The 18361-nt window shown below is 46.1% G+C and overlaps 1 protein-coding gene across 3 annotated transcripts in view; it reads right to left on the reverse strand.

Annotated features, from left to right (window-relative positions):
* LOC147006433 (serine/threonine-protein kinase par-1-like) overlaps positions 1–5646 on the reverse strand; it is a 112376-nt gene extending 106730 nt beyond the window's left edge. For all 3 annotated transcript variants that reach the window (XR_015054835.1, XR_015054836.1, XM_085868812.1), the window contains exons 1-2: positions 5081–5646; positions 4831–4896 (exon numbers count right to left, since the gene is read on the reverse strand). Coding sequence is in view for 1 of the 3 variants with exons in the window: in XM_085868812.1 (XP_085724938.1) it covers positions 4831–4896; positions 5081–5164 (150 nt within the window). In the remaining 2 variants the exon portion in view is untranslated. The remainder of the gene's footprint in view (positions 1–4830; positions 4897–5080) is intronic.
* Between the last annotated feature and the right edge of the window lie 12715 nt (positions 5647–18361).

The following is an 18361-nucleotide window of genomic DNA, read 5'->3' on the forward strand; positions in this document are numbered from 1 at the left end:
AGATATACATCCCACACATCATTGTTCTCATTCGACATTATTTTTCACAACCATCTGTGCATATTTTCCTCACATCTGAACAAATTATTCCCAAAGCCACTGCAACCATTTAAAAACCACTTCATGAATGCATATAACAAAAGACTGCATCAGACCCGGAGGCGAATGAGCTGATCCTCTTCAGGGTTGCCTCAAAAGCTACTTCAAACATGGATAATTTGGCAATTTATACATGTTGTGTCAATTGTGTGCATCTGTCATTTCAATGTTCTCCTTCACTGTTAATACTCGTTTGATTGCCACTGCAAATAATTGCATTTTCATTGCTCACACTCAAAGCAATTTCCTTCAGAAACTGTCCTGAATTATTATTTCCATTCTGATGGTGGTCAAAGACTGCTGAATCTTTTGGCAAACTTGAATTCGTTATCCAAGTTCAATCTCAGATGCGGTTACGTGACATTGGTTTTGCTCGGCTGAATGACTGAGGCCTGTTCGGTAACCTCCGGCATGGTTCCATTTTTGCCTTGCTTAACCTCACCGACGAGGTAAATCGACTTTGGGCACGAAGATCCGGCCAGAGTTGAGAGTTCAAAATGGTGTCTGTGGTCTCTTGAAGACAAGCCATCCTCGAGGAGTTATCCAGAGGCGATGTCCACCACAATATATATGATGCACAAAACTTTTACCTCTATATTTTCAAAAAGTGTACCGAGTGTAAGCCATAACATCCTACCTTTGAGAAGGGGAGGAGGTTGAGAAATCTTTCGAACAGCTTTTCAGAAAAACTTTGACGCTTCTGTATGACAAAGACATAAAAAAAGAAAATCAAGTATCAATCACATTGGATTTCATGAATTGTCTGTGACTGCCGAGAATAGAGTACCACACGAAAATATATCTTTACAAGTTGGGTCACCCGATAAACATCGGGTTATGTTGAGTTTTATTGCATGCATCTCGGGCGGAGCCAGGCTGAGGCAGACGAGGCAGTTGCCTCGTCGCTCATTTCCTGAAATATAATGTGGCCTGAGCCCTCTGGCCATCTGAGCTCCCTGGGGAGTAAACTATCAAACTACCGGCAGTGCTCTGAATGCTCTTATCTCCACTCCTATCAAAATACATAAATAGGACAACATTGTGAATATACCCCCCCCCCCTTGACAGTAACTGAAAAACCCTCCTCCCAGTGCACTGATCTCATGAGGCACCAGCTCATGTACTTGGCTCTGTGATTGTGATTGAATGATGACAGAACATGTGGGGTCGGGCGTGCTTAGGGTGTGGAGTGGGTTTAGCATGGGGGCAAAAATGTTTTGACACAAACAAAATTTAGTTTGACTGCATGGATATATATATATATATATATATATATATATATATATATATATATATATATATATATATATATATATATATATATATATATATATATATATTTACATACATACATATATATATATATATATATATATACATATATATATACATATACATAAATATATATATATATATATATATACATAAATATAAATACATTTTTCATGATTAATGTGGTTGAAATGAACATTAACATTTTAAAATTTTGAGCATTGAAATTAGGCAAGAATAGGTTTCTTTGCATCAAAAATGCATTGGCTTCTGGGGGCCTAAAGCTGCCCCCAGACCCATCGCCATAATGGCTTCGCGCCTTTGGCACTCGCAATGCTGCACGACGCACTCCATCACATCAACCAAGTGCACCTCTTTTTCCTCATCACTTTTGGACCTCTGGCTATGCCCTTGTGCATTCAAACAGACCATTGATGAGATTGATGTGCAAGTCCACCGTCACTTATGTGCGTCTGTCCATCCGTCCATCAGTGAACATTTTGGTTTCCGCTTGGGAACTCCATAACTCCTTTTGTGATTGACCTCAAATATAACATGGTGATGGACCATGACATGACTTTGATTCCTTTAAAAATCGGTATCAGGGTGAGGCAACGGATTTGTCTCCCCCGTGTTTATTCGACAATACAATTTGAAGAGAAAAAAAGGATTTCTATATAATGCTGCTAAATGGAAGGGAAACAGACAATAAACACCTTCAAAGTGAAAAAAATCCTCACTTTACTGATATGAGAAGTAAAGCACATTTTAAACACCATCTGAAGTGAACAAATCACTGCATTATAAAAAAAGTGCAAAAACTGATCACCTTTTCCACAGACTTTTCAGCTAACTTCCAATTCAGCAACAAATCTTGGAATCAATCATGGCAGTTGATCAGAAATCTCATTTCACCAATTTGGATTGAGACCAGGTCACACTACACCTTGGACATGGTACTTCTACTCACCCAACAATGAATGGAGGCTCTCAATGTCAGACGTGAGATCATGGTCAGCTCTCTGGACATATAACGTGATTTTGATACAGTCTGGAATGTAGTCTTCCTCTTCAAACTCTCTCCTTCAGGCATCCAAGGTCAACTCCACACGTGGCTTCATTATGGTACTTCTACCATTCTTATAACCAATGTGTAGCACTCAGCAGAATCCTTTCATCTCCTCTTCCTGTCAAGGCTGGAGTTCTACAACGCAGTGATCTGGGCCCAGTGTTCTTCCTGAACTTCATAAATGATCTCTCTGACCCTTTGGAAAATCCACTTTATCGAATTGCTGCTGACCCCACTCTCTGCCGTGACATCACTCCTCCTTCAGACTGGCAGACTGCAGCCTCGTTCCTCTCTCCAGACTTTGACAAAATCACAAGCTAGTGAAACACTTCGAATACATCTTTCAAGCCTGACAAATCTCATAATCTCAGTTTCTCTCTCTGAAAGGACCAGATGGCAAACCCTCCTGTCTCCTTTCTTCACAATCCTCCACACGAAGATCAGTCCAACAAACTCCTGCATCTCATTATCAGCCATGATCTTTCTTGGACAAACCACATATCAAAGTTGGCCTGGAAAGTCAGTCACCGACGAGTACTCTTCATCATACATAGTCCTTTCCCGAGCAGCTAAACTCCATTCTTCCTTCAAGACTTTCAAAAGCAGCTTTCTGGAACACTGCTCTCACTTACAGACTGTCTCCCTTGCCTCACATCTTGCTCAGTTAATGCCATGAAAACAAAGGCCTTCAATATGAATGGAATCTCTCACATTGAAGCTGAGGATGTGGGCCTATCTCATCGCCTTCCTGAAGTCATGTTTGGGTATCTGCTTTCGTGAGTGGTATGTTCGTATATACGTCTGGTGTGCGGTTTCAGGAGTGAAGCAATGCACTGAAAACAAGGAGTAAAAACACATAAAATGTGACAGCTCCCGTGGTTTTCGTAATTTTGCTGTCTGGAGTTGAAGGGCGGGTCCATATTCACAATATTTATGAGTTTGTACAACCGACTTGTGTAGTCATGTGACAAAGAAGTCTGCGTACGATTGGGTTATTCGGTCATGAATATTAATGATGTGGGTCACGTGGTTATATTGTCCAAGATAGTTGGTCATGTGACATGTATTTTGTTTTTGATTGGGAATGCAAATTTCACACAGAAGGTATTCCATGTTCATATATTTTGGAGGAGACATCCTGAATTACACAAACAGTCGAACATTTAATAATACTTGTTGATGTGTAAAATAAAATATATAACTGCAGACAATTGAAAATTATCATTCAGTTGAAAATGCTGTCTGATCAGTTTTTGTAAATTATTTATAAAGGTGGTTGGGGTGAAATTGAATCGAGTCATCTCATCAGAATTTATATTTTTCATTTTCATGAAAGATGCTTCACGGTCCAGGAATGACAAAAAGTAGAACAATGTCGATGAATGTACGTCTGAGATACGGTTGAGGACGTGTTCAACACTGGGGGTTTTCCAACTAAAATGGCCACGAGTTTACCGGTCATCTATTTTTCATCAGATCACAACACAAAGTGAGGTGCACATGTACGTCATCATGTACATTCTGTGGTTGTGTCAAGTTTGAACAAAATCGGTCCATACATGTCCGACATATGGCTGCGGATGGACGGACAGATGCACAGAAAGAATGAGACCCAATCCACAAGCCCCCATTTCCAATGGGGGCAAAAAACAAAAGAAGAGAAGATTGTCATGAAAAGTTTGTTGTTGTTTCTGGAATGAAGCATGTGATAATACCTTCAGGAAAGACGTGGGAAACATGTTGACAACCCCTCCTCACAAAGACAATAAAAATCCTTGTTCCTTCTCAAGGACGGGATTCAGTGTGAAAGAAACAACAACAACAACACCAACAATCAAAAATTACTGATTTCACTGAAATGATTAAGATTACAGAGGTCAGAGGGGTAAGTGAGGGGACCAGTGTAAATCTGTAATGATTCCTCCTGGATCACAGGTCCATTCAAAGACCGAGTAAACCCACAATGATTTCTCACGTACACTCGTCTTCCTGTGTTGAAAAACAGAAATACAAATGGAAAGTGAAAGTTGTTTGAGACAATTTACTGCCTTGGTTAACACATGGTTTTTGTATTTTCTTTGCATCGGAACACAAACACACTTGTATTTTCCTGTAAACATGGGTTCTAGTGGGCCAATCGGGGGAGACACACACACACACACACACACACACACACACACACACACGGACACACGGACACACACACACACGGACACACACACACACACACACACACACACACGGACACACACACACACACACACACACACACACACACCTTCTTCAAGACCTGAGAGGGCTCCATTCCCCCTTCTGAAACCCATATTTGAGTTAATAACCAACAACACACCAAATACTCCTGGAGTATTACACTTGATCGTCCATCTTACCTGAAAGGGAAGAACATTCCTTAGTTTGTCCCACACAGAAATGTCCTCAGGATATTCCAGCAACTTCTGTTTGAGAGACACGGACACGGACACGGACAAATCGGAGTCGTTTACACTGAATAATTAATTTAATTTACTTGTTCACTCTGGACGGAATCGAACCCTCACAGAGCGTCGAACATCCGTGGACAAACTACATTTAAACACTTTAAAACGTCCACGTAAATGTTTCCACCCGAATCACTCTCACCTGTTGAAGTTCTGGCAGGTAACGGACACAGCACAGGAAAAAGCACGACAACACCAAGAGAAGAAAGAGCCGCGTTCTCTCCATCTTGGAAAATACTTCAAGTGCGAGAAACAACGTGTGGGGAACACAATCATAAAGTTCCCACCACTCTGTGACGTCACCCTATTGTGACGTCATGGTCAAGGGAGCCGTTCATTTTCAGTTCAATTTAAATCCCAAAATCATGTTTAATTTCAAGTTCGTTCATTAACTAATCGATCATGAGGAACACTCGGTCCGTACACACTCTTTTTGGTTTATATTTCATTACCTCTCCGTTTCCATGATCACATTTCCCATTTAATAATCCTGTTTATATGATAATATATTCCGATGACGTTTACTCCTCTTTTTTTTTTACTCCGATGACGAAGAAATCTCGTAATTTCGAGGTGAAAATAGATCGTGTGTGGAAAAGGGAGAAATGTTTCTTCAGGGAAAACAGTTCCGGTTTGATTCGATGGTTTTCAAATCACGTTACCATGGTTACCCGACATTGGAGACAATTTTAGAAACCCTCAACCCCAACCCGCTCTCCCCTCCGAACACGACACATAATTATTTTTGTGAGTGATCTGTGCGGGGAATAAAACGTGTTGTCACGCCCCGACCCAACCGAAGATAAAGAGTATGGCAGATCGTTTGGACCTCTCCTCACATATCGCACCCTGAGCTTTGCAACAGAAATTATATCTAAAATTAGGAAAAAATACGAGTCCACATCGTCAAAAATTATTTTGTGAACAGAAACGATTCCAACTCGGTCCGTTTTAATTTACATTTGCGGCTGAGAAACCTTTTCTGAAAAATTGGAATCTTCACTTTCAACACAGCGATCTGTGTTCGTGGTTCCTTGAACTGCATCGCAGACTGGAAGGGTGATGGCTGTTCACGTTGCAAACACCTTTGTGTCGCCATCGCTGATCCCCTTGTCTGTGTTCACGCCGCCATGTTGCTCGGTCCAGTGAATGATTCACTGCGTCTCGCGTTGTGTTATGTTTATGTGAGAAAGTGTTCGCATCGACTTTGATTTTCAACATAAAATTAACATTCAATATCCGCCGAGAATTTATAACACGAGTGAAGATAAATCTGCAACGAGAGAGCGTACCAAGATGGCGCTTGGTGATGGCGTACCAAGATGGCGCTTGTTGGCGACAAATTCGCACCTCATCATCTTTCCAGTCTTTCTGCAGTTCAGTGAGGTGATTTTCTGTTTGATTAACAACACAACAAAAATCGACTTCCAACCCCCGGCAATCAATATATTGTGTTGAAAATTAGGGATAAAATCGCCTTCCTCATATTTCCATAAATGTAACGTGTTAATAATTTTCCATTTGATATTAAGTTTGTTTTCGAGATTTACATTTTAAGCGGTGTATAAATGAGTAAAAGGAGTACCACACACAACGATTATTATTTCTTTTTTTGATACAATTCATTGCCAAGTTGTCGTGACTTCATGGGAAAGTTAATCTTTTGTGAAAGACCGTCAGAGAAATTTAAAATAGCTCCATGGGTCAAGCCGCTCACCTGGACGAGGAGCAATGTTCAATGACGTCATAAAATATCGAAGTTTTTGTTCAGGCACAGGATGTGGTCACGTGATGTGTTGAATGGAAGCCCTCTCGATGCTGATCACAGCGAAACATGTTTGCATGTTACATGTCTTTACAGGTTACAGTTACAGGTCATGTCTTTATCTTCAGACATGGCTGTGCTGCGGATGCATCGCCCCCAGTGGATTGGGGAGAATTTATTTTCGCGTTTTTGACCTTATTTCAACCCGTGAATGAGCGCAGATTGTGATGCGGTCAAGACAACGTAGTTCGGCTTCAAACATGAAACTTGTGTCCAAGTTTCATCAAAATCGTGTGTTTGGTTCAAGCGATAATGACCGAGGTATTTTCAGACTCACTCACCAACACCTACAAACATTGATCGAATGCATAAATAAGCTCACCGGCGAAAAGTGGAGTGTCCAGGTGAGATAATATTTATTGACAGATTGACTTCCACATGATTTCCCTCAAAAGAGCAGGTTAATATAATTCCAACCCATCCCGGAGCGCAGGGAACATGCCTCCAATCGACAATAAGAAAACTCGAACGACACTCGGTGGAGCGCAAACCTTCCATCGCCAAGGTGAACAGTTGACGTTTTATTCCCACTGATAAACCGGATCGGATCTTCACCAAAATCGAATCAATTCTTCCTTGTCACACCCCCCACCCCGAACCCATTCACCAGGTTTCGTCAGAATCAGTTTTTAACTTTTTGAGATATTCCGTTCACAGATAGACAGACGAGGGGGATAAAACATAACCTCCCCCCACCCAAAGGAAGACTCAGATCTGTTGATGACGTCACATCCACGTGTTGATCGACCACTGCTGCAAGTCGCAGCATTGCTTTCAGCGTTGAGGTGTCAAGATCAAGAACGAAGAGTCATAATCATTACTCATGACAGCTGTGCTTCATTGAAATTGTTCAGATAACATGGGAAGAAAATTCAACATATTCTTACGGCTGTGGAAAATCGCAAACCACCATTCAGGATCCTTAGGTGAGATATCTCTGTAAGTACGTGTGTAGTTAGCCCAAACCCGTTGTTTCGAGGGAATTTATGTGATTCATCCGGGCTGCAACACTTTGAGTCAGTCGTTTTTCTGTTCTCTCTTTATTTTGAACCAACCACGTCTCAACCGCCATCACACAACAACCACGCCACCGCCATCATCTACGCTCCCACATCATCGCACCACCGCCATTCCCAAACGGCACCATAACCATCAAACCACCACCGAAAACCCTCCACCACCTTCACCTCTCTCATTCTACGGCCATTCCCGCACTACCTGGGAACACTGAACGTCGGGCTGTCTCGGGCCCATTCGGCGAATGGTGCCGAACGCACCGAGCCACGGGCGCAATTAGCGGCCTTTCCGAGGGAAAATTCGGATCAAAAACGCTACACGCCCACTTTTCCTCCATACAATTCGCGAGCGCGGGGCGGCTTGGCCCTGCCTCCAGGCGCGTGTGTGTGAAGTCGATAAATGCAAATTCTCGGATCAGGGGAGATTCACGCCCCCGTTTCCTCCGACCAATGGGCGAGCGTGGCTCCGCCCCCGAGGTCATTCTGATCCGATTATTTGCATATTAACTCCTCCTCCCAGCCTATAAGAAGGCAAGCGCAAGGCAAATGAAGAGAGTTGGGTTCTGGAGTCGCCGAGAGAGTTTTGGAAAAGAGTCGGGTCGATCGGGTGAGGAGAGTGTGGAACGGAGAAGAGTCGCGGTGGAACTGCAAGCAAGGGAGCTCGGTTCCGAGGCAGGAAGGACGGCGGTCGGCGACGAGGTCGCGGTGTGGGGAATCGCTCGTCTCATCGCGGTACCCAAGCCAGTCAGTCATCTCCCTCCCCCAGGGCATCAACAATTCCCCCTTTCCCCCGCGCTGAGATAGTGCAAAAGGGGGCCCCATTCCCACCCCACTCCAAACGTCGTGCCAACGAAACCCGCCAAGGAGCACGGAGTCGGGGCACAGCCGCGCGGCCACATTAGCTCCTCGCCCGCCAACGCATCACGAGGACGCGGGTAGGACCCCCCCCCCCCCCCGGTCTCCGGACTTGGGCGCTCCTCCAGGTCACGCGCACATTTGGCCTACAGGCCTGTCTGCCTCCTTGTCTATGAGGGTGGCTTCTTTCCTTTGCTTTTGTGTAAATGTGTGTTGGCGCCGTCTGTGAAGTAGAACTGCATAAGTGTTGCTGTGTGTGCGCGTAGTCGGAATTAACTCTGCGTCGTTGTTGCTGTAATTGTTTTGGTTGCTTTATGTGCATTTTGACTGTTTGCCTGTATATACGTGATTTCCGTGTACCGGGAAATAAATGTGCATTGTGTGAACTGTTTTCCCATTTCGCTTCGTCTTTTCCAAATTGAATCTCCATCCTGCTTCACGTAAAGGGTTCGTAGTGGGTGCAAAACGCCCGGTAAATAATCTGAACCGTCGAGGTCGACGATAACACCGCTCATTTATCCCGATAGTACGGAACGGGCCGCCCAAGCGGCTCGTGTCCGGAGTCGACCTGCGGCGAGGGACGATCGCCCGGTTTACCATCCGCGTGGGTACTTAAGTAGGTCGAGTTTGGCGAACAACCCTATCCTACGCGGGTGGCCAATTGGCATGATTGTGGTGAGGTCGAAAGGCCCACCTGTGACTGGCTCCGGGCGATAGTTCCCGGAGAGTCACGACTGAATTGTCCGTCCGGTGGGTGACGTGCCGCGATCCGAGTTACGTGGCCGTCCGCACGCCGGCGGGCGCGAATTCGCAACAATATAAATGAAAAATTGAAAAGCAGTATAATTGTCGAACTTGAGGAAGTTTTTGAATGATTTCTGGAAACAATGGAAGCATTGTTTGATGCTGTTTTGGTGGTAACACTTCGTGGGCAGTCACTGTTACCTTTACAGTATTTTGATTTTTTACACTTCCGTGTTTATGGAAGTGCTCCACAAACAGCTGAATGCTCCCATTGGATGGTCAGGTCCATTATAGGTGTGGACTTTGTAATACTGACAGTATCTTCAACACATCTGCACGGAGGATTTTCTCTCAAACCACCAAGCCACGATTTTCACTTTTTGTTTCACGGTGAATACCACACTTGACGTGGGGACCTGCGGACCACTTGTTGGAAATGGTAGACCATCATTGTAATGTGAAGAAGCTGCTGCAGCTCAATCTGGATCACGTTGATCTCGGGAAACCCGCAATGCTGCTTCGGTTTGGAATAAAAAACAGTTATCTTCCATGGTGTCACAAGTTAACAGGACCTGCTGCTTTTTAACAAACGACCATCTAAAAGATCGGTGTGGCTTTTCTGAACTTTGAATACCTGACTATCGATTGGGATGCAGCGGAATGATTTGGAGAATTCACTTGGTTTCGAAACCACGTTCAGTTCGTGTTCGTGGGCCCGCTATCGGAGCTTAATCCAAAGCAAAAAGCTGGATGGTTGGGCACGTGGATTGGTGCTCATGTCTCTGAGGTTTATAAAAGGTTCACGTTGGAGGAGACCGAGAAAGTTGATCCCGACAAAGTACTCGATCGTTTTGAAACGTATGTGTGACCGAGAAAGAACAAGGGGATCGCCCTGCACCGGTTCAAGCAGCGAAAACAAAAAGAGTGAGGAGACCTTTGATAACTTTGTGCAGGACCTCAGGATTATTCTCATGGATTGTGAGTCTGCCGATCCCGAGGACATTCCAATGGATGCAATCATTGTTGACATTTTTTAATCCAGGGTGCAGTAAAGGTGACTGGATCAAGGTGAAGGTCTTACGAGCAAATCTCTGGAGATTGGACAACAGTTTGAGTTGTCTCGCAAGCAAATCCACATCATTCGGAATGAAGATAACTCCAAACTTGGAGCGTCAACTATCACAACTTAGAGCAAATCGCATCCCAAGCGTTGTGCCTCGTCATCACAGCTGCAGGTGTTTAAAGCATGTGGTAGATGTGGCAAGGATGAGCAGCATTTTTGGAACCAAGGGAAATGTCCTGCAGTAGGCTCTGCCTGGTCCAATTGCAAACGCCCGAACCATTGGATGTTGGATCTGACGGAGGCAACAGCGACTGGGCAAAACACTCCTTATCGATGCTGGAGAAAACAAGGAACAACTACCTGAAGGCAATTCGATGGTTATTCGAATGTACAAGGTTGGCAACTTCGGCACTCTGGCAGATGACAAATGGTCCCAGACTGTCAGTCAGTGGTATTGCAAACATTACCTTCTGTATTGATACAGGGGCAAGGTGCAATACACATACATTCATGGATTTTCAAAGACTACCAGTTAACACTGAACTTCACAAGTCCAACAGAACCCTGAGAACTTACTCCAACCACATCATTTGGCCAGTTGCTTCTGCAGATGTTTCCCTTGAATTTAAGGGGAGGTCCGTCATAGCTTCATGCGAGCTGGTCAGTCTGGATCAGGAGAACGTGATATTGGGGGAGACCGCTGAGAACCTTGGCCTCATTACTCAACTGAGTTTCCTGATTGGATTTCAGTCAGTGGATGATGAATCAGTTCCATCAGAGTTACGAGATTTTCCCAATATCTTCAGTACATCAGGTACCAAACCAGGAGTCTACTGAATCAAAATACACCCAAGAGCCAATGGGGTTGTACATGCTGCACATCAGCAACCCGCTGCGCTCATGCCGAAGATCAGAAGTATAGAATAAGATAGTGGATAACGGCTTCGAACTCCGGTGGAGGAGCCAACCGAATGGGTCAGCTCAATGGTAGCTCCAGTTTGCAATGGCATGCTAAGAATATGTTTGGATCCGCGAGATCTCAACAAGCCCATTAAACGTGAACATTATCCCATGAAGATGGTTGAAGAGCTGGTCTCCAACATACCAAAAGCCACCTTATTCTCAGTCTTGGATGCAAAGAGTGGGGATCTCCAGCTTCTCCTGGATGAGGAGTCATCAAAACTGACAAGCTCCAACACACAGATTGGTCATTTTCATTGGCTGAGGCTACCATTTGGATTGAAATGTGCCCCAGAAATATTTCGGGGTATCATGGATCAAATGATGGATGGCATGATTGGAGCCACAGCAATCATGGATGATGTCTTGATTGCAGGATGACATCGAGATCATCAAGACAGCATTTAAAAGCAAGTCATGGAGAGGGCTACATCCGACAACCTCAAATTGAACATGCAAAAATGCAAAGTTAGCCAAAAGGAGGTTCGGTATGTCGGAATCTACTTCCTGCAGATGGACTCAAGCCTGACCACTCAAGAACTGAAGCCCTCCGTAATATGCCAATTCCATGGAATAAAGAGGACGTGTGGCGTTTCCTTGGATTTGTTGCTAACCTGGCAAAATATATTCCTCAACTGAGTGAAGTCAATGCACCACTCAGAGCTTTACTGAGAGCTGAGAGTTTTTTTGACTGGCAACCTGCACTGGACCAAGCTTTCCAAAAACTATTGGATTCCTGCTGTCAGCAGCCTGTACTGAGATACTATGACTTGAAGGCACCAGTGGAGATCCATGCGGATGCATGTCAAATCAGTCTCGGTGGCGTCTTAATGCAGGAGGGGAAGCCGGTTGCATACACTTCGCGATCCCTCTCAGAGGTGGAACAACGGTATGCTCAGATTGAAAAATAAATGCTTGCAATCCTCCACACCTGCATGAAATTCCACCATCAAATATTGTCAAGACAGTGACTGTATTTGCAGATCACAAGCCACTTCAAGAGATGAAAAAAACCTCTCTGTCTGCTGCCATGCGTCTCCAGAGGATGCTGTTATGTCTGCAGGGGTACGATCTCGAGGTGGTGTATAAAAGTGGCAAAAATATACAGCTACGAGATACACCATCTCCTGCTTATCACACTCATGAGTTATCAGGACAAGAAGTCAATCTGGAGCAGGTTTCCATGTTAGACCTCATCTCCATCACCAAGAAGAGGTTTGTCCAGCTGCAGGAACAGACTCACCAAGAGTTACAACTTCTGTTGGACGTGATCCACACTGGATGGCCCAACTATCAAAATGAAGCACCTATTCCATTGAGACCATTCTAGGATTCAAAGAGTGACTAAGGTTTCTCTGATGGAACTATCTCGAAAGGTATGCGAATAGTAGTGCCTCCTTGTCTCACTCAGTACATGCTCTCCATCAAAAACAGCTCTCACCTTGGTATTGTAAATTGCAAACAGCGTGCTCGGGAAATGCTCTGTTGGCCAAGAATGAACCAAAAGATCGAATAGGCAGTGAAAAACTGCATGACATGTGCAGATTTCCAAAATAAGCTTCCTCCTGAACCACTCAAACCGACACAGCAAATTTACCAATCAACCAGGTCAGCATGGACCTATTCGAGTTTGAGTCAAAACAACACATTTTGGTTGTCGAATATTATTCGAAATTTATCGAGGAATGTGAGCACAAGGATATGAGAAGTCACACAACGATTGATGCTCTAAAATCATCTTTAGCACACATGATATACCTGAGGGTCTCATGAGTGAAAATGCATCCTTGTTAGTGTCCAAAGAGTTCAAATGGTTCTGTTTTGATTTTGGAAATAACCAAACGATTTCCAGCCTTCAATTTGCTCCTGGTCATTGTGAAGCTGAAAGAGCAGTGCAAACTGTAAAAAAAAGAAATTGTGGAAGAAAGCGGAGGACAAACATCTGGCTTTGTCAGACAACCGCACCACTCCCCAAGAAGAACTACACTTGTCCCCTGCACAGCTGTTGATGGGAAGAAGACCACATAACAACTTGCCTGCAAAACACAGCTTACGAGTTCCAAAATCCTACAGCTTTCTTGTGGTTAAATGGCATTTTGACATGGAAAAGACCAAGCAAAAGTTCGATCATGTTCAAGTAGTACGAGAGAGGCCACCCTTTCAGGGTCGGCAAGTCTGTATGGAACCACTTCCTGGCACAAGAAAATGGGCTCCTGGTGAAATCTTACAAAAACACGAGTCCCCGAGGTCCGACGTGCTCCAAGCAGGAAACCGTTTGTTCCGCAGGAATCTCAAACACCTCCGGTAAACAAGATGGACACGACAGGGACTTTCAGGTCCTTACATGATGGGGACTTTCAGGAAGGAAAGCAGGGAATTTAAAGGTGGGGTTTGGGATGGATTAGCGGAACTAGAAAAGACCGTGCTTTTGGATGGGGGGGAGATATGAGGTGTGGTGAACAGCCGTTTTGAAGACCTGGAGGAAGGAGTGGGATTGAAGAGAGTGTGGGAGTTTGATCTGAAGGAGGGAAAAAAGAAGAATGAAGGAGTGAAGATGAGCAGTGATTCTCGATTTTGGTCGTTTCACCAAAAGGGGGTTACTGGCGGACCTTGAGCGCCCTTAGGAAATATTGGGGGGACGTATCTCAGACAGAGTGGGGTGGGGGTGGGGGAGACGCTGGAAAGGAGATGGAAGAAGACAGAAAGACCACCGACCTGCCTGCCGTGAGAGAATGAGAGACCCAAAGACTCAGCCTCATCGCGGGAGATACCAACAATCCTAGATGCCTTAGTTTCCACAGCATGAAGCTGAGAAAGGTGGAAGGCAGGAACACCAACCCAGAGGGGAGAGCAGTGCCACATCAGGCGGCAGACAAAAGCTTTTTCTTTGTAATATCCATGATATTACATTTTATAAGCAATTCAAGTTAAAGTTTCAAGATTAAAACAATATATAAAATAAAAAAACACCCTTAGGATATACAAATATCGCTCGGAACAAGCTGTGGTGTCCACGGGTTCAAACTCCCGCTCGAGCATGCTGCGCGGCAAGAAGGCGGCGCGGTATTCTTCCTCCTTTAGTCACCACGTGCGCGGTCTCTGCGCCCTCTGACCTCGCGTAGGGTCAAAGATGAGCCTCAGCTGATCTCTCTCATGGTCCAGCACACAAATCGCTGCCTGGCCTGTTCTGCATACAAGGCCCAAGTCGAGATCCGAGTTCCACAGGTGGATCGGCAAACGTGACGCGTCATTGCCGTTGGTGAATTTGGACCGTTCGAAGGTCCGGCGTCTCCTCTCCGGCCTTCCCGCCTCGAAGCCCGACTCCCGCTTCGTCTTCTCAGTACCTCTCTCGGTCGCATCAACGACGTGCAGGTCGGGTTAGCGTCTTTTCCGGCAGATCCAACACGGTGCCTCCTTCGTTCGCTCTCCTCGAAGCGACTCGGAGCACGCCTCGAGAACCCAGCCGTTCCTCACACACAGCACTACTTTGTTTGCTCGCTTCGAGACACGAGCACTCCTTTTAACCGCCTGCAGTTTTCAAACCGCCAACACTGAACCTGTCCACGAGGTCCCATTTTCCGCTCGCTTTGAAACACGAGCACACTTCGAGCGCCACTATTTCCACATACTCATCTTTTGTTTCTGCTTTCTCTCGCTTCTCTCGGCGACTCTCTGACCAAAGGCTCCGTCCCTTCGCGTCACTGCCTCTCCAGGACACACTTCTCGCTCGAGGCCACTCCCCTCCCGTTCGTACAGGAGAAGAAGAATCATCATCTCTTGTTTCTCTCGTTTCACCACCGTATGAACATAAAAACAAAGTCTTCTACACCTCCCGACACACACATATCGTCCCTTACACCACACAACCTATCTAAACAGGCATTTAATGAGGGATCTGAGCTATTCCTATATTTAGTTGTCCCATTAAGGGCCATTTCCGTGACACTACCCCCACCTTTCTCCCGAGGCTCTCCCGAGCCTCCATCTGGGGCAGCCCACAGCAATGGCCCTGTCTAACGTACAGCACAGATCTCCCATTTACTCCAACCCACAACATGGGAAGCACTAAACTCCAGAAATCAAAGTGTCACAGTAAGATTGGCATGTCCCTATCCTCGTGTGCCGGGTCTCCAATCCAACAAACAAATTCACACTTTATGCACAGTACTTAACATTCCAATTATGGATTTGAACGGGAGGGAATTCAATTTTACTTTTAACACCACTTTTTGCCGAGGAAAAGAACATTCAAAGGTTTAAAGTTCTTTCACGTGTTCGCTCCTTCATGCCCCCTCACGGCATTATTGTCCATTCACCCGTGAGGGTTTCCTCACTTCGTGGCCTTATTGGCCTCTCACCAGGTGAGTTCAGTCAGCCCAGTGGCCTAATCTCACAAAGAGTCCTTCGACTCACTGAGCCCACAAAATGGCATAAATGTTCAGCCGCAATGGCCCACAAAAGTACTTTGGCCTCAATGGCCCACAAAAATGCTTTGGCCCATATGGCCTACTCACAAGCAGCAGCAGGCAACAAGCACTGCGTTGGACAGCAGGTGACACAGCAATGGTGGCATGGTGATATCGATGGCAAACAAATGCAGTTCGGAGGCGTTCTTGAGGACGCAAATGGGTGTGATGACCTTTGACGAGGGGAGATGGAGTGTACCCTTAACCTTCCTTGCCTGACTTGTTTTGGCTAAGTTCTCCCTTTTTTTCTTTCTTCCTCTTTTTTTTCTTTTACAGACAGGATGGTGTGTTTCTTACTCAACTGTTACCTTCGTGGATGCGTGCTCATGACATACTGGTGGCCTCTCTGGCACTTGGAGAGGGTGACCTCGCCTGACCCTAGTTAGCAAATTCTCCCATCAACACTGCTCGTACCAGGTGTCACACATGAATGGTGCAGAGGAGAGTCCATTGAACCTAACCATGTACTTTTAATTCTAGAAAAATGCAACAAACCCTGCTATGGCGAGAATGATCCTAATGACCCATTTTTCCTGACCTGGCACACTGTTCCATTCTATTAAACCTGGGCAAGGCCCTTCTTTGTCTTTTTCCATTTGGTGGTGCCAGGCATAACTCACTGGCTGGGGAGTGTGACTACTACTAGGCCTCTTTGCCTGCTTCCAATCGGGGGTGGATGACACTCAGCGACCTCGGGGTTCACCTGAGCGTGCTTCTGGCACTCCTAACTAAGGGTTGGCTCTCTCTGGCCTCCATACTGTGCTCTCATAGCACCTACACTGTGCTCTCATAGCACGCATACTGTGCTCTCCTAGCACTGAACCTCCCGTGCTCTCCTGGCACCTCTGACAGTCTTCACCTGCCAGGAACCCCCCCAAAGCCCTGCTGCCCTATTTCCCGACTCACCAACTTCCCATACCATGTCACACTACCAACCAGTATCCCCAGACCTTGGCCTGCACCTACCCCTCGCAGTCCGCCTGCACAATGGAACAGAAGCCAGAATCCATGTCGAATCCTCGAAGTCCCCCTAACCTTCACTAACTTGGTAAAGAGACTCCTACCGACAGGGTATGTTGTTCGCACGGCCACTCACTCTCCTCATCTGCACAATCACGCCATTCACCCAAACACTTTAGTCATTCATTCCACATTGCCGCACATACAGTCCACAACACCATCCAATACCGTTCACATTTATATGAAAACAACAACACACCAGTCCCTCGGATCCCACCAAATATACTCCTGACGACAGTTGTTGTAGATCCGGGGTGGCGGGAACCTGACCCAGTCTGGGGTGCCAGCCCCGCCACTGCCGTCTCCGGGAGTCTATAATGCCGGCCGACTCGCCACAGGCCTCGGGTCACGTGTCTTCAATCGCGATACCAACATAATCCTGTTCCTTACCAGTTGGGGAGATAGAACCCCGAGTTACAGACTGGCTTTGTCAGTGACCGAGTGGAGTCGACCAGCCTTTAACAATTTTAGGTCTTTTCTGTCAATCGAATGGATCGTTCCTCGAAGCGACACGCATTAATCCATAGCGGCAACTGCAGAAGAATTAACCACATTTATTGGGGAACATCAGGGATCACAACACAAGCAATAAACACTACAATGGTTATACTAACCATCTACCCGTTCTTACCGAGGGAACGACGGTCGAAAGGTTTCGAGGGGATTCTGCGAAATATGCCTTATACAACAAGTGCAAACAAACAGCATGCATGCAGGACAAGACAGAGTACTTGGTGATGGCTCATGGATGAGAGGACCGTGTCCAAAAGCACGAATATCGCTTGTAACAAACAGTGGTGTCCACAGGTTCAAACTCCCGCTTGAACGTGCTGCGCGGCAAGATGGCGGCGCGGTATTCTTCCTCCTTTAGTCACCGCGTGCGCGGTCTCCATGCGCTCTGACCTCGCGTAGAGTCGAAGATGAGCCTCAGCTGATCTCTCTCACGGTCCAGCACACAAATCCCGGCCTGGCCTGTTCTCCATACAAGGCCCAAGTCGAGATCCGAGTTCCACAGACGGATCAGCAAACGTGACGTGCCATTGCCGTTGGTGAGTAAGGACCGTCCGAAGTTCCGGCGTCTCCTCTCCGGCCTTCCCGCCTCGAAGCCCGACTCCCGCTTCATCCTCTCACTGACTCTCTCGGTCGAATCAACGACGTGCAGGTCGAGTTAGCGTCTCTCCCGGCAGATCCAACACGGTGCCTCCTTCGTTCGCTCACCTCGAAGCGACTCCGAGCATGCTTCGAGAATTCAGCCGTTCCTCACAGACAGGACTCGTTTGTTCGCTCGCTTCGAAACACGAGCACACTTCGAGCGCCACTATTTCCACATACTCATCTTTTGTTTCTGCTTTCTCTCGCTTCTCTCGGCGACTCTGACCAAAGGCTCCGCCCCTTCGCGTCACTGCCTCTCCAGGCCACACCTCTCGCTGTCGGCCACTCCCCTCCCGTTCGTACAGGAGAGGAAGAATCATCA

The sequence above is a fragment of the Eptatretus burgeri genome, unplaced genomic scaffold (genome assembly GCF_056783735.1).
Source record: "Eptatretus burgeri isolate ZD-2024b unplaced genomic scaffold, Ebu_testis_v1 Ebu_testis_scaffold_3176, whole genome shotgun sequence".
NCBI classification, from domain to species: domain Eukaryota; kingdom Metazoa; phylum Chordata; class Myxini; order Myxiniformes; family Myxinidae; genus Eptatretus; species Eptatretus burgeri.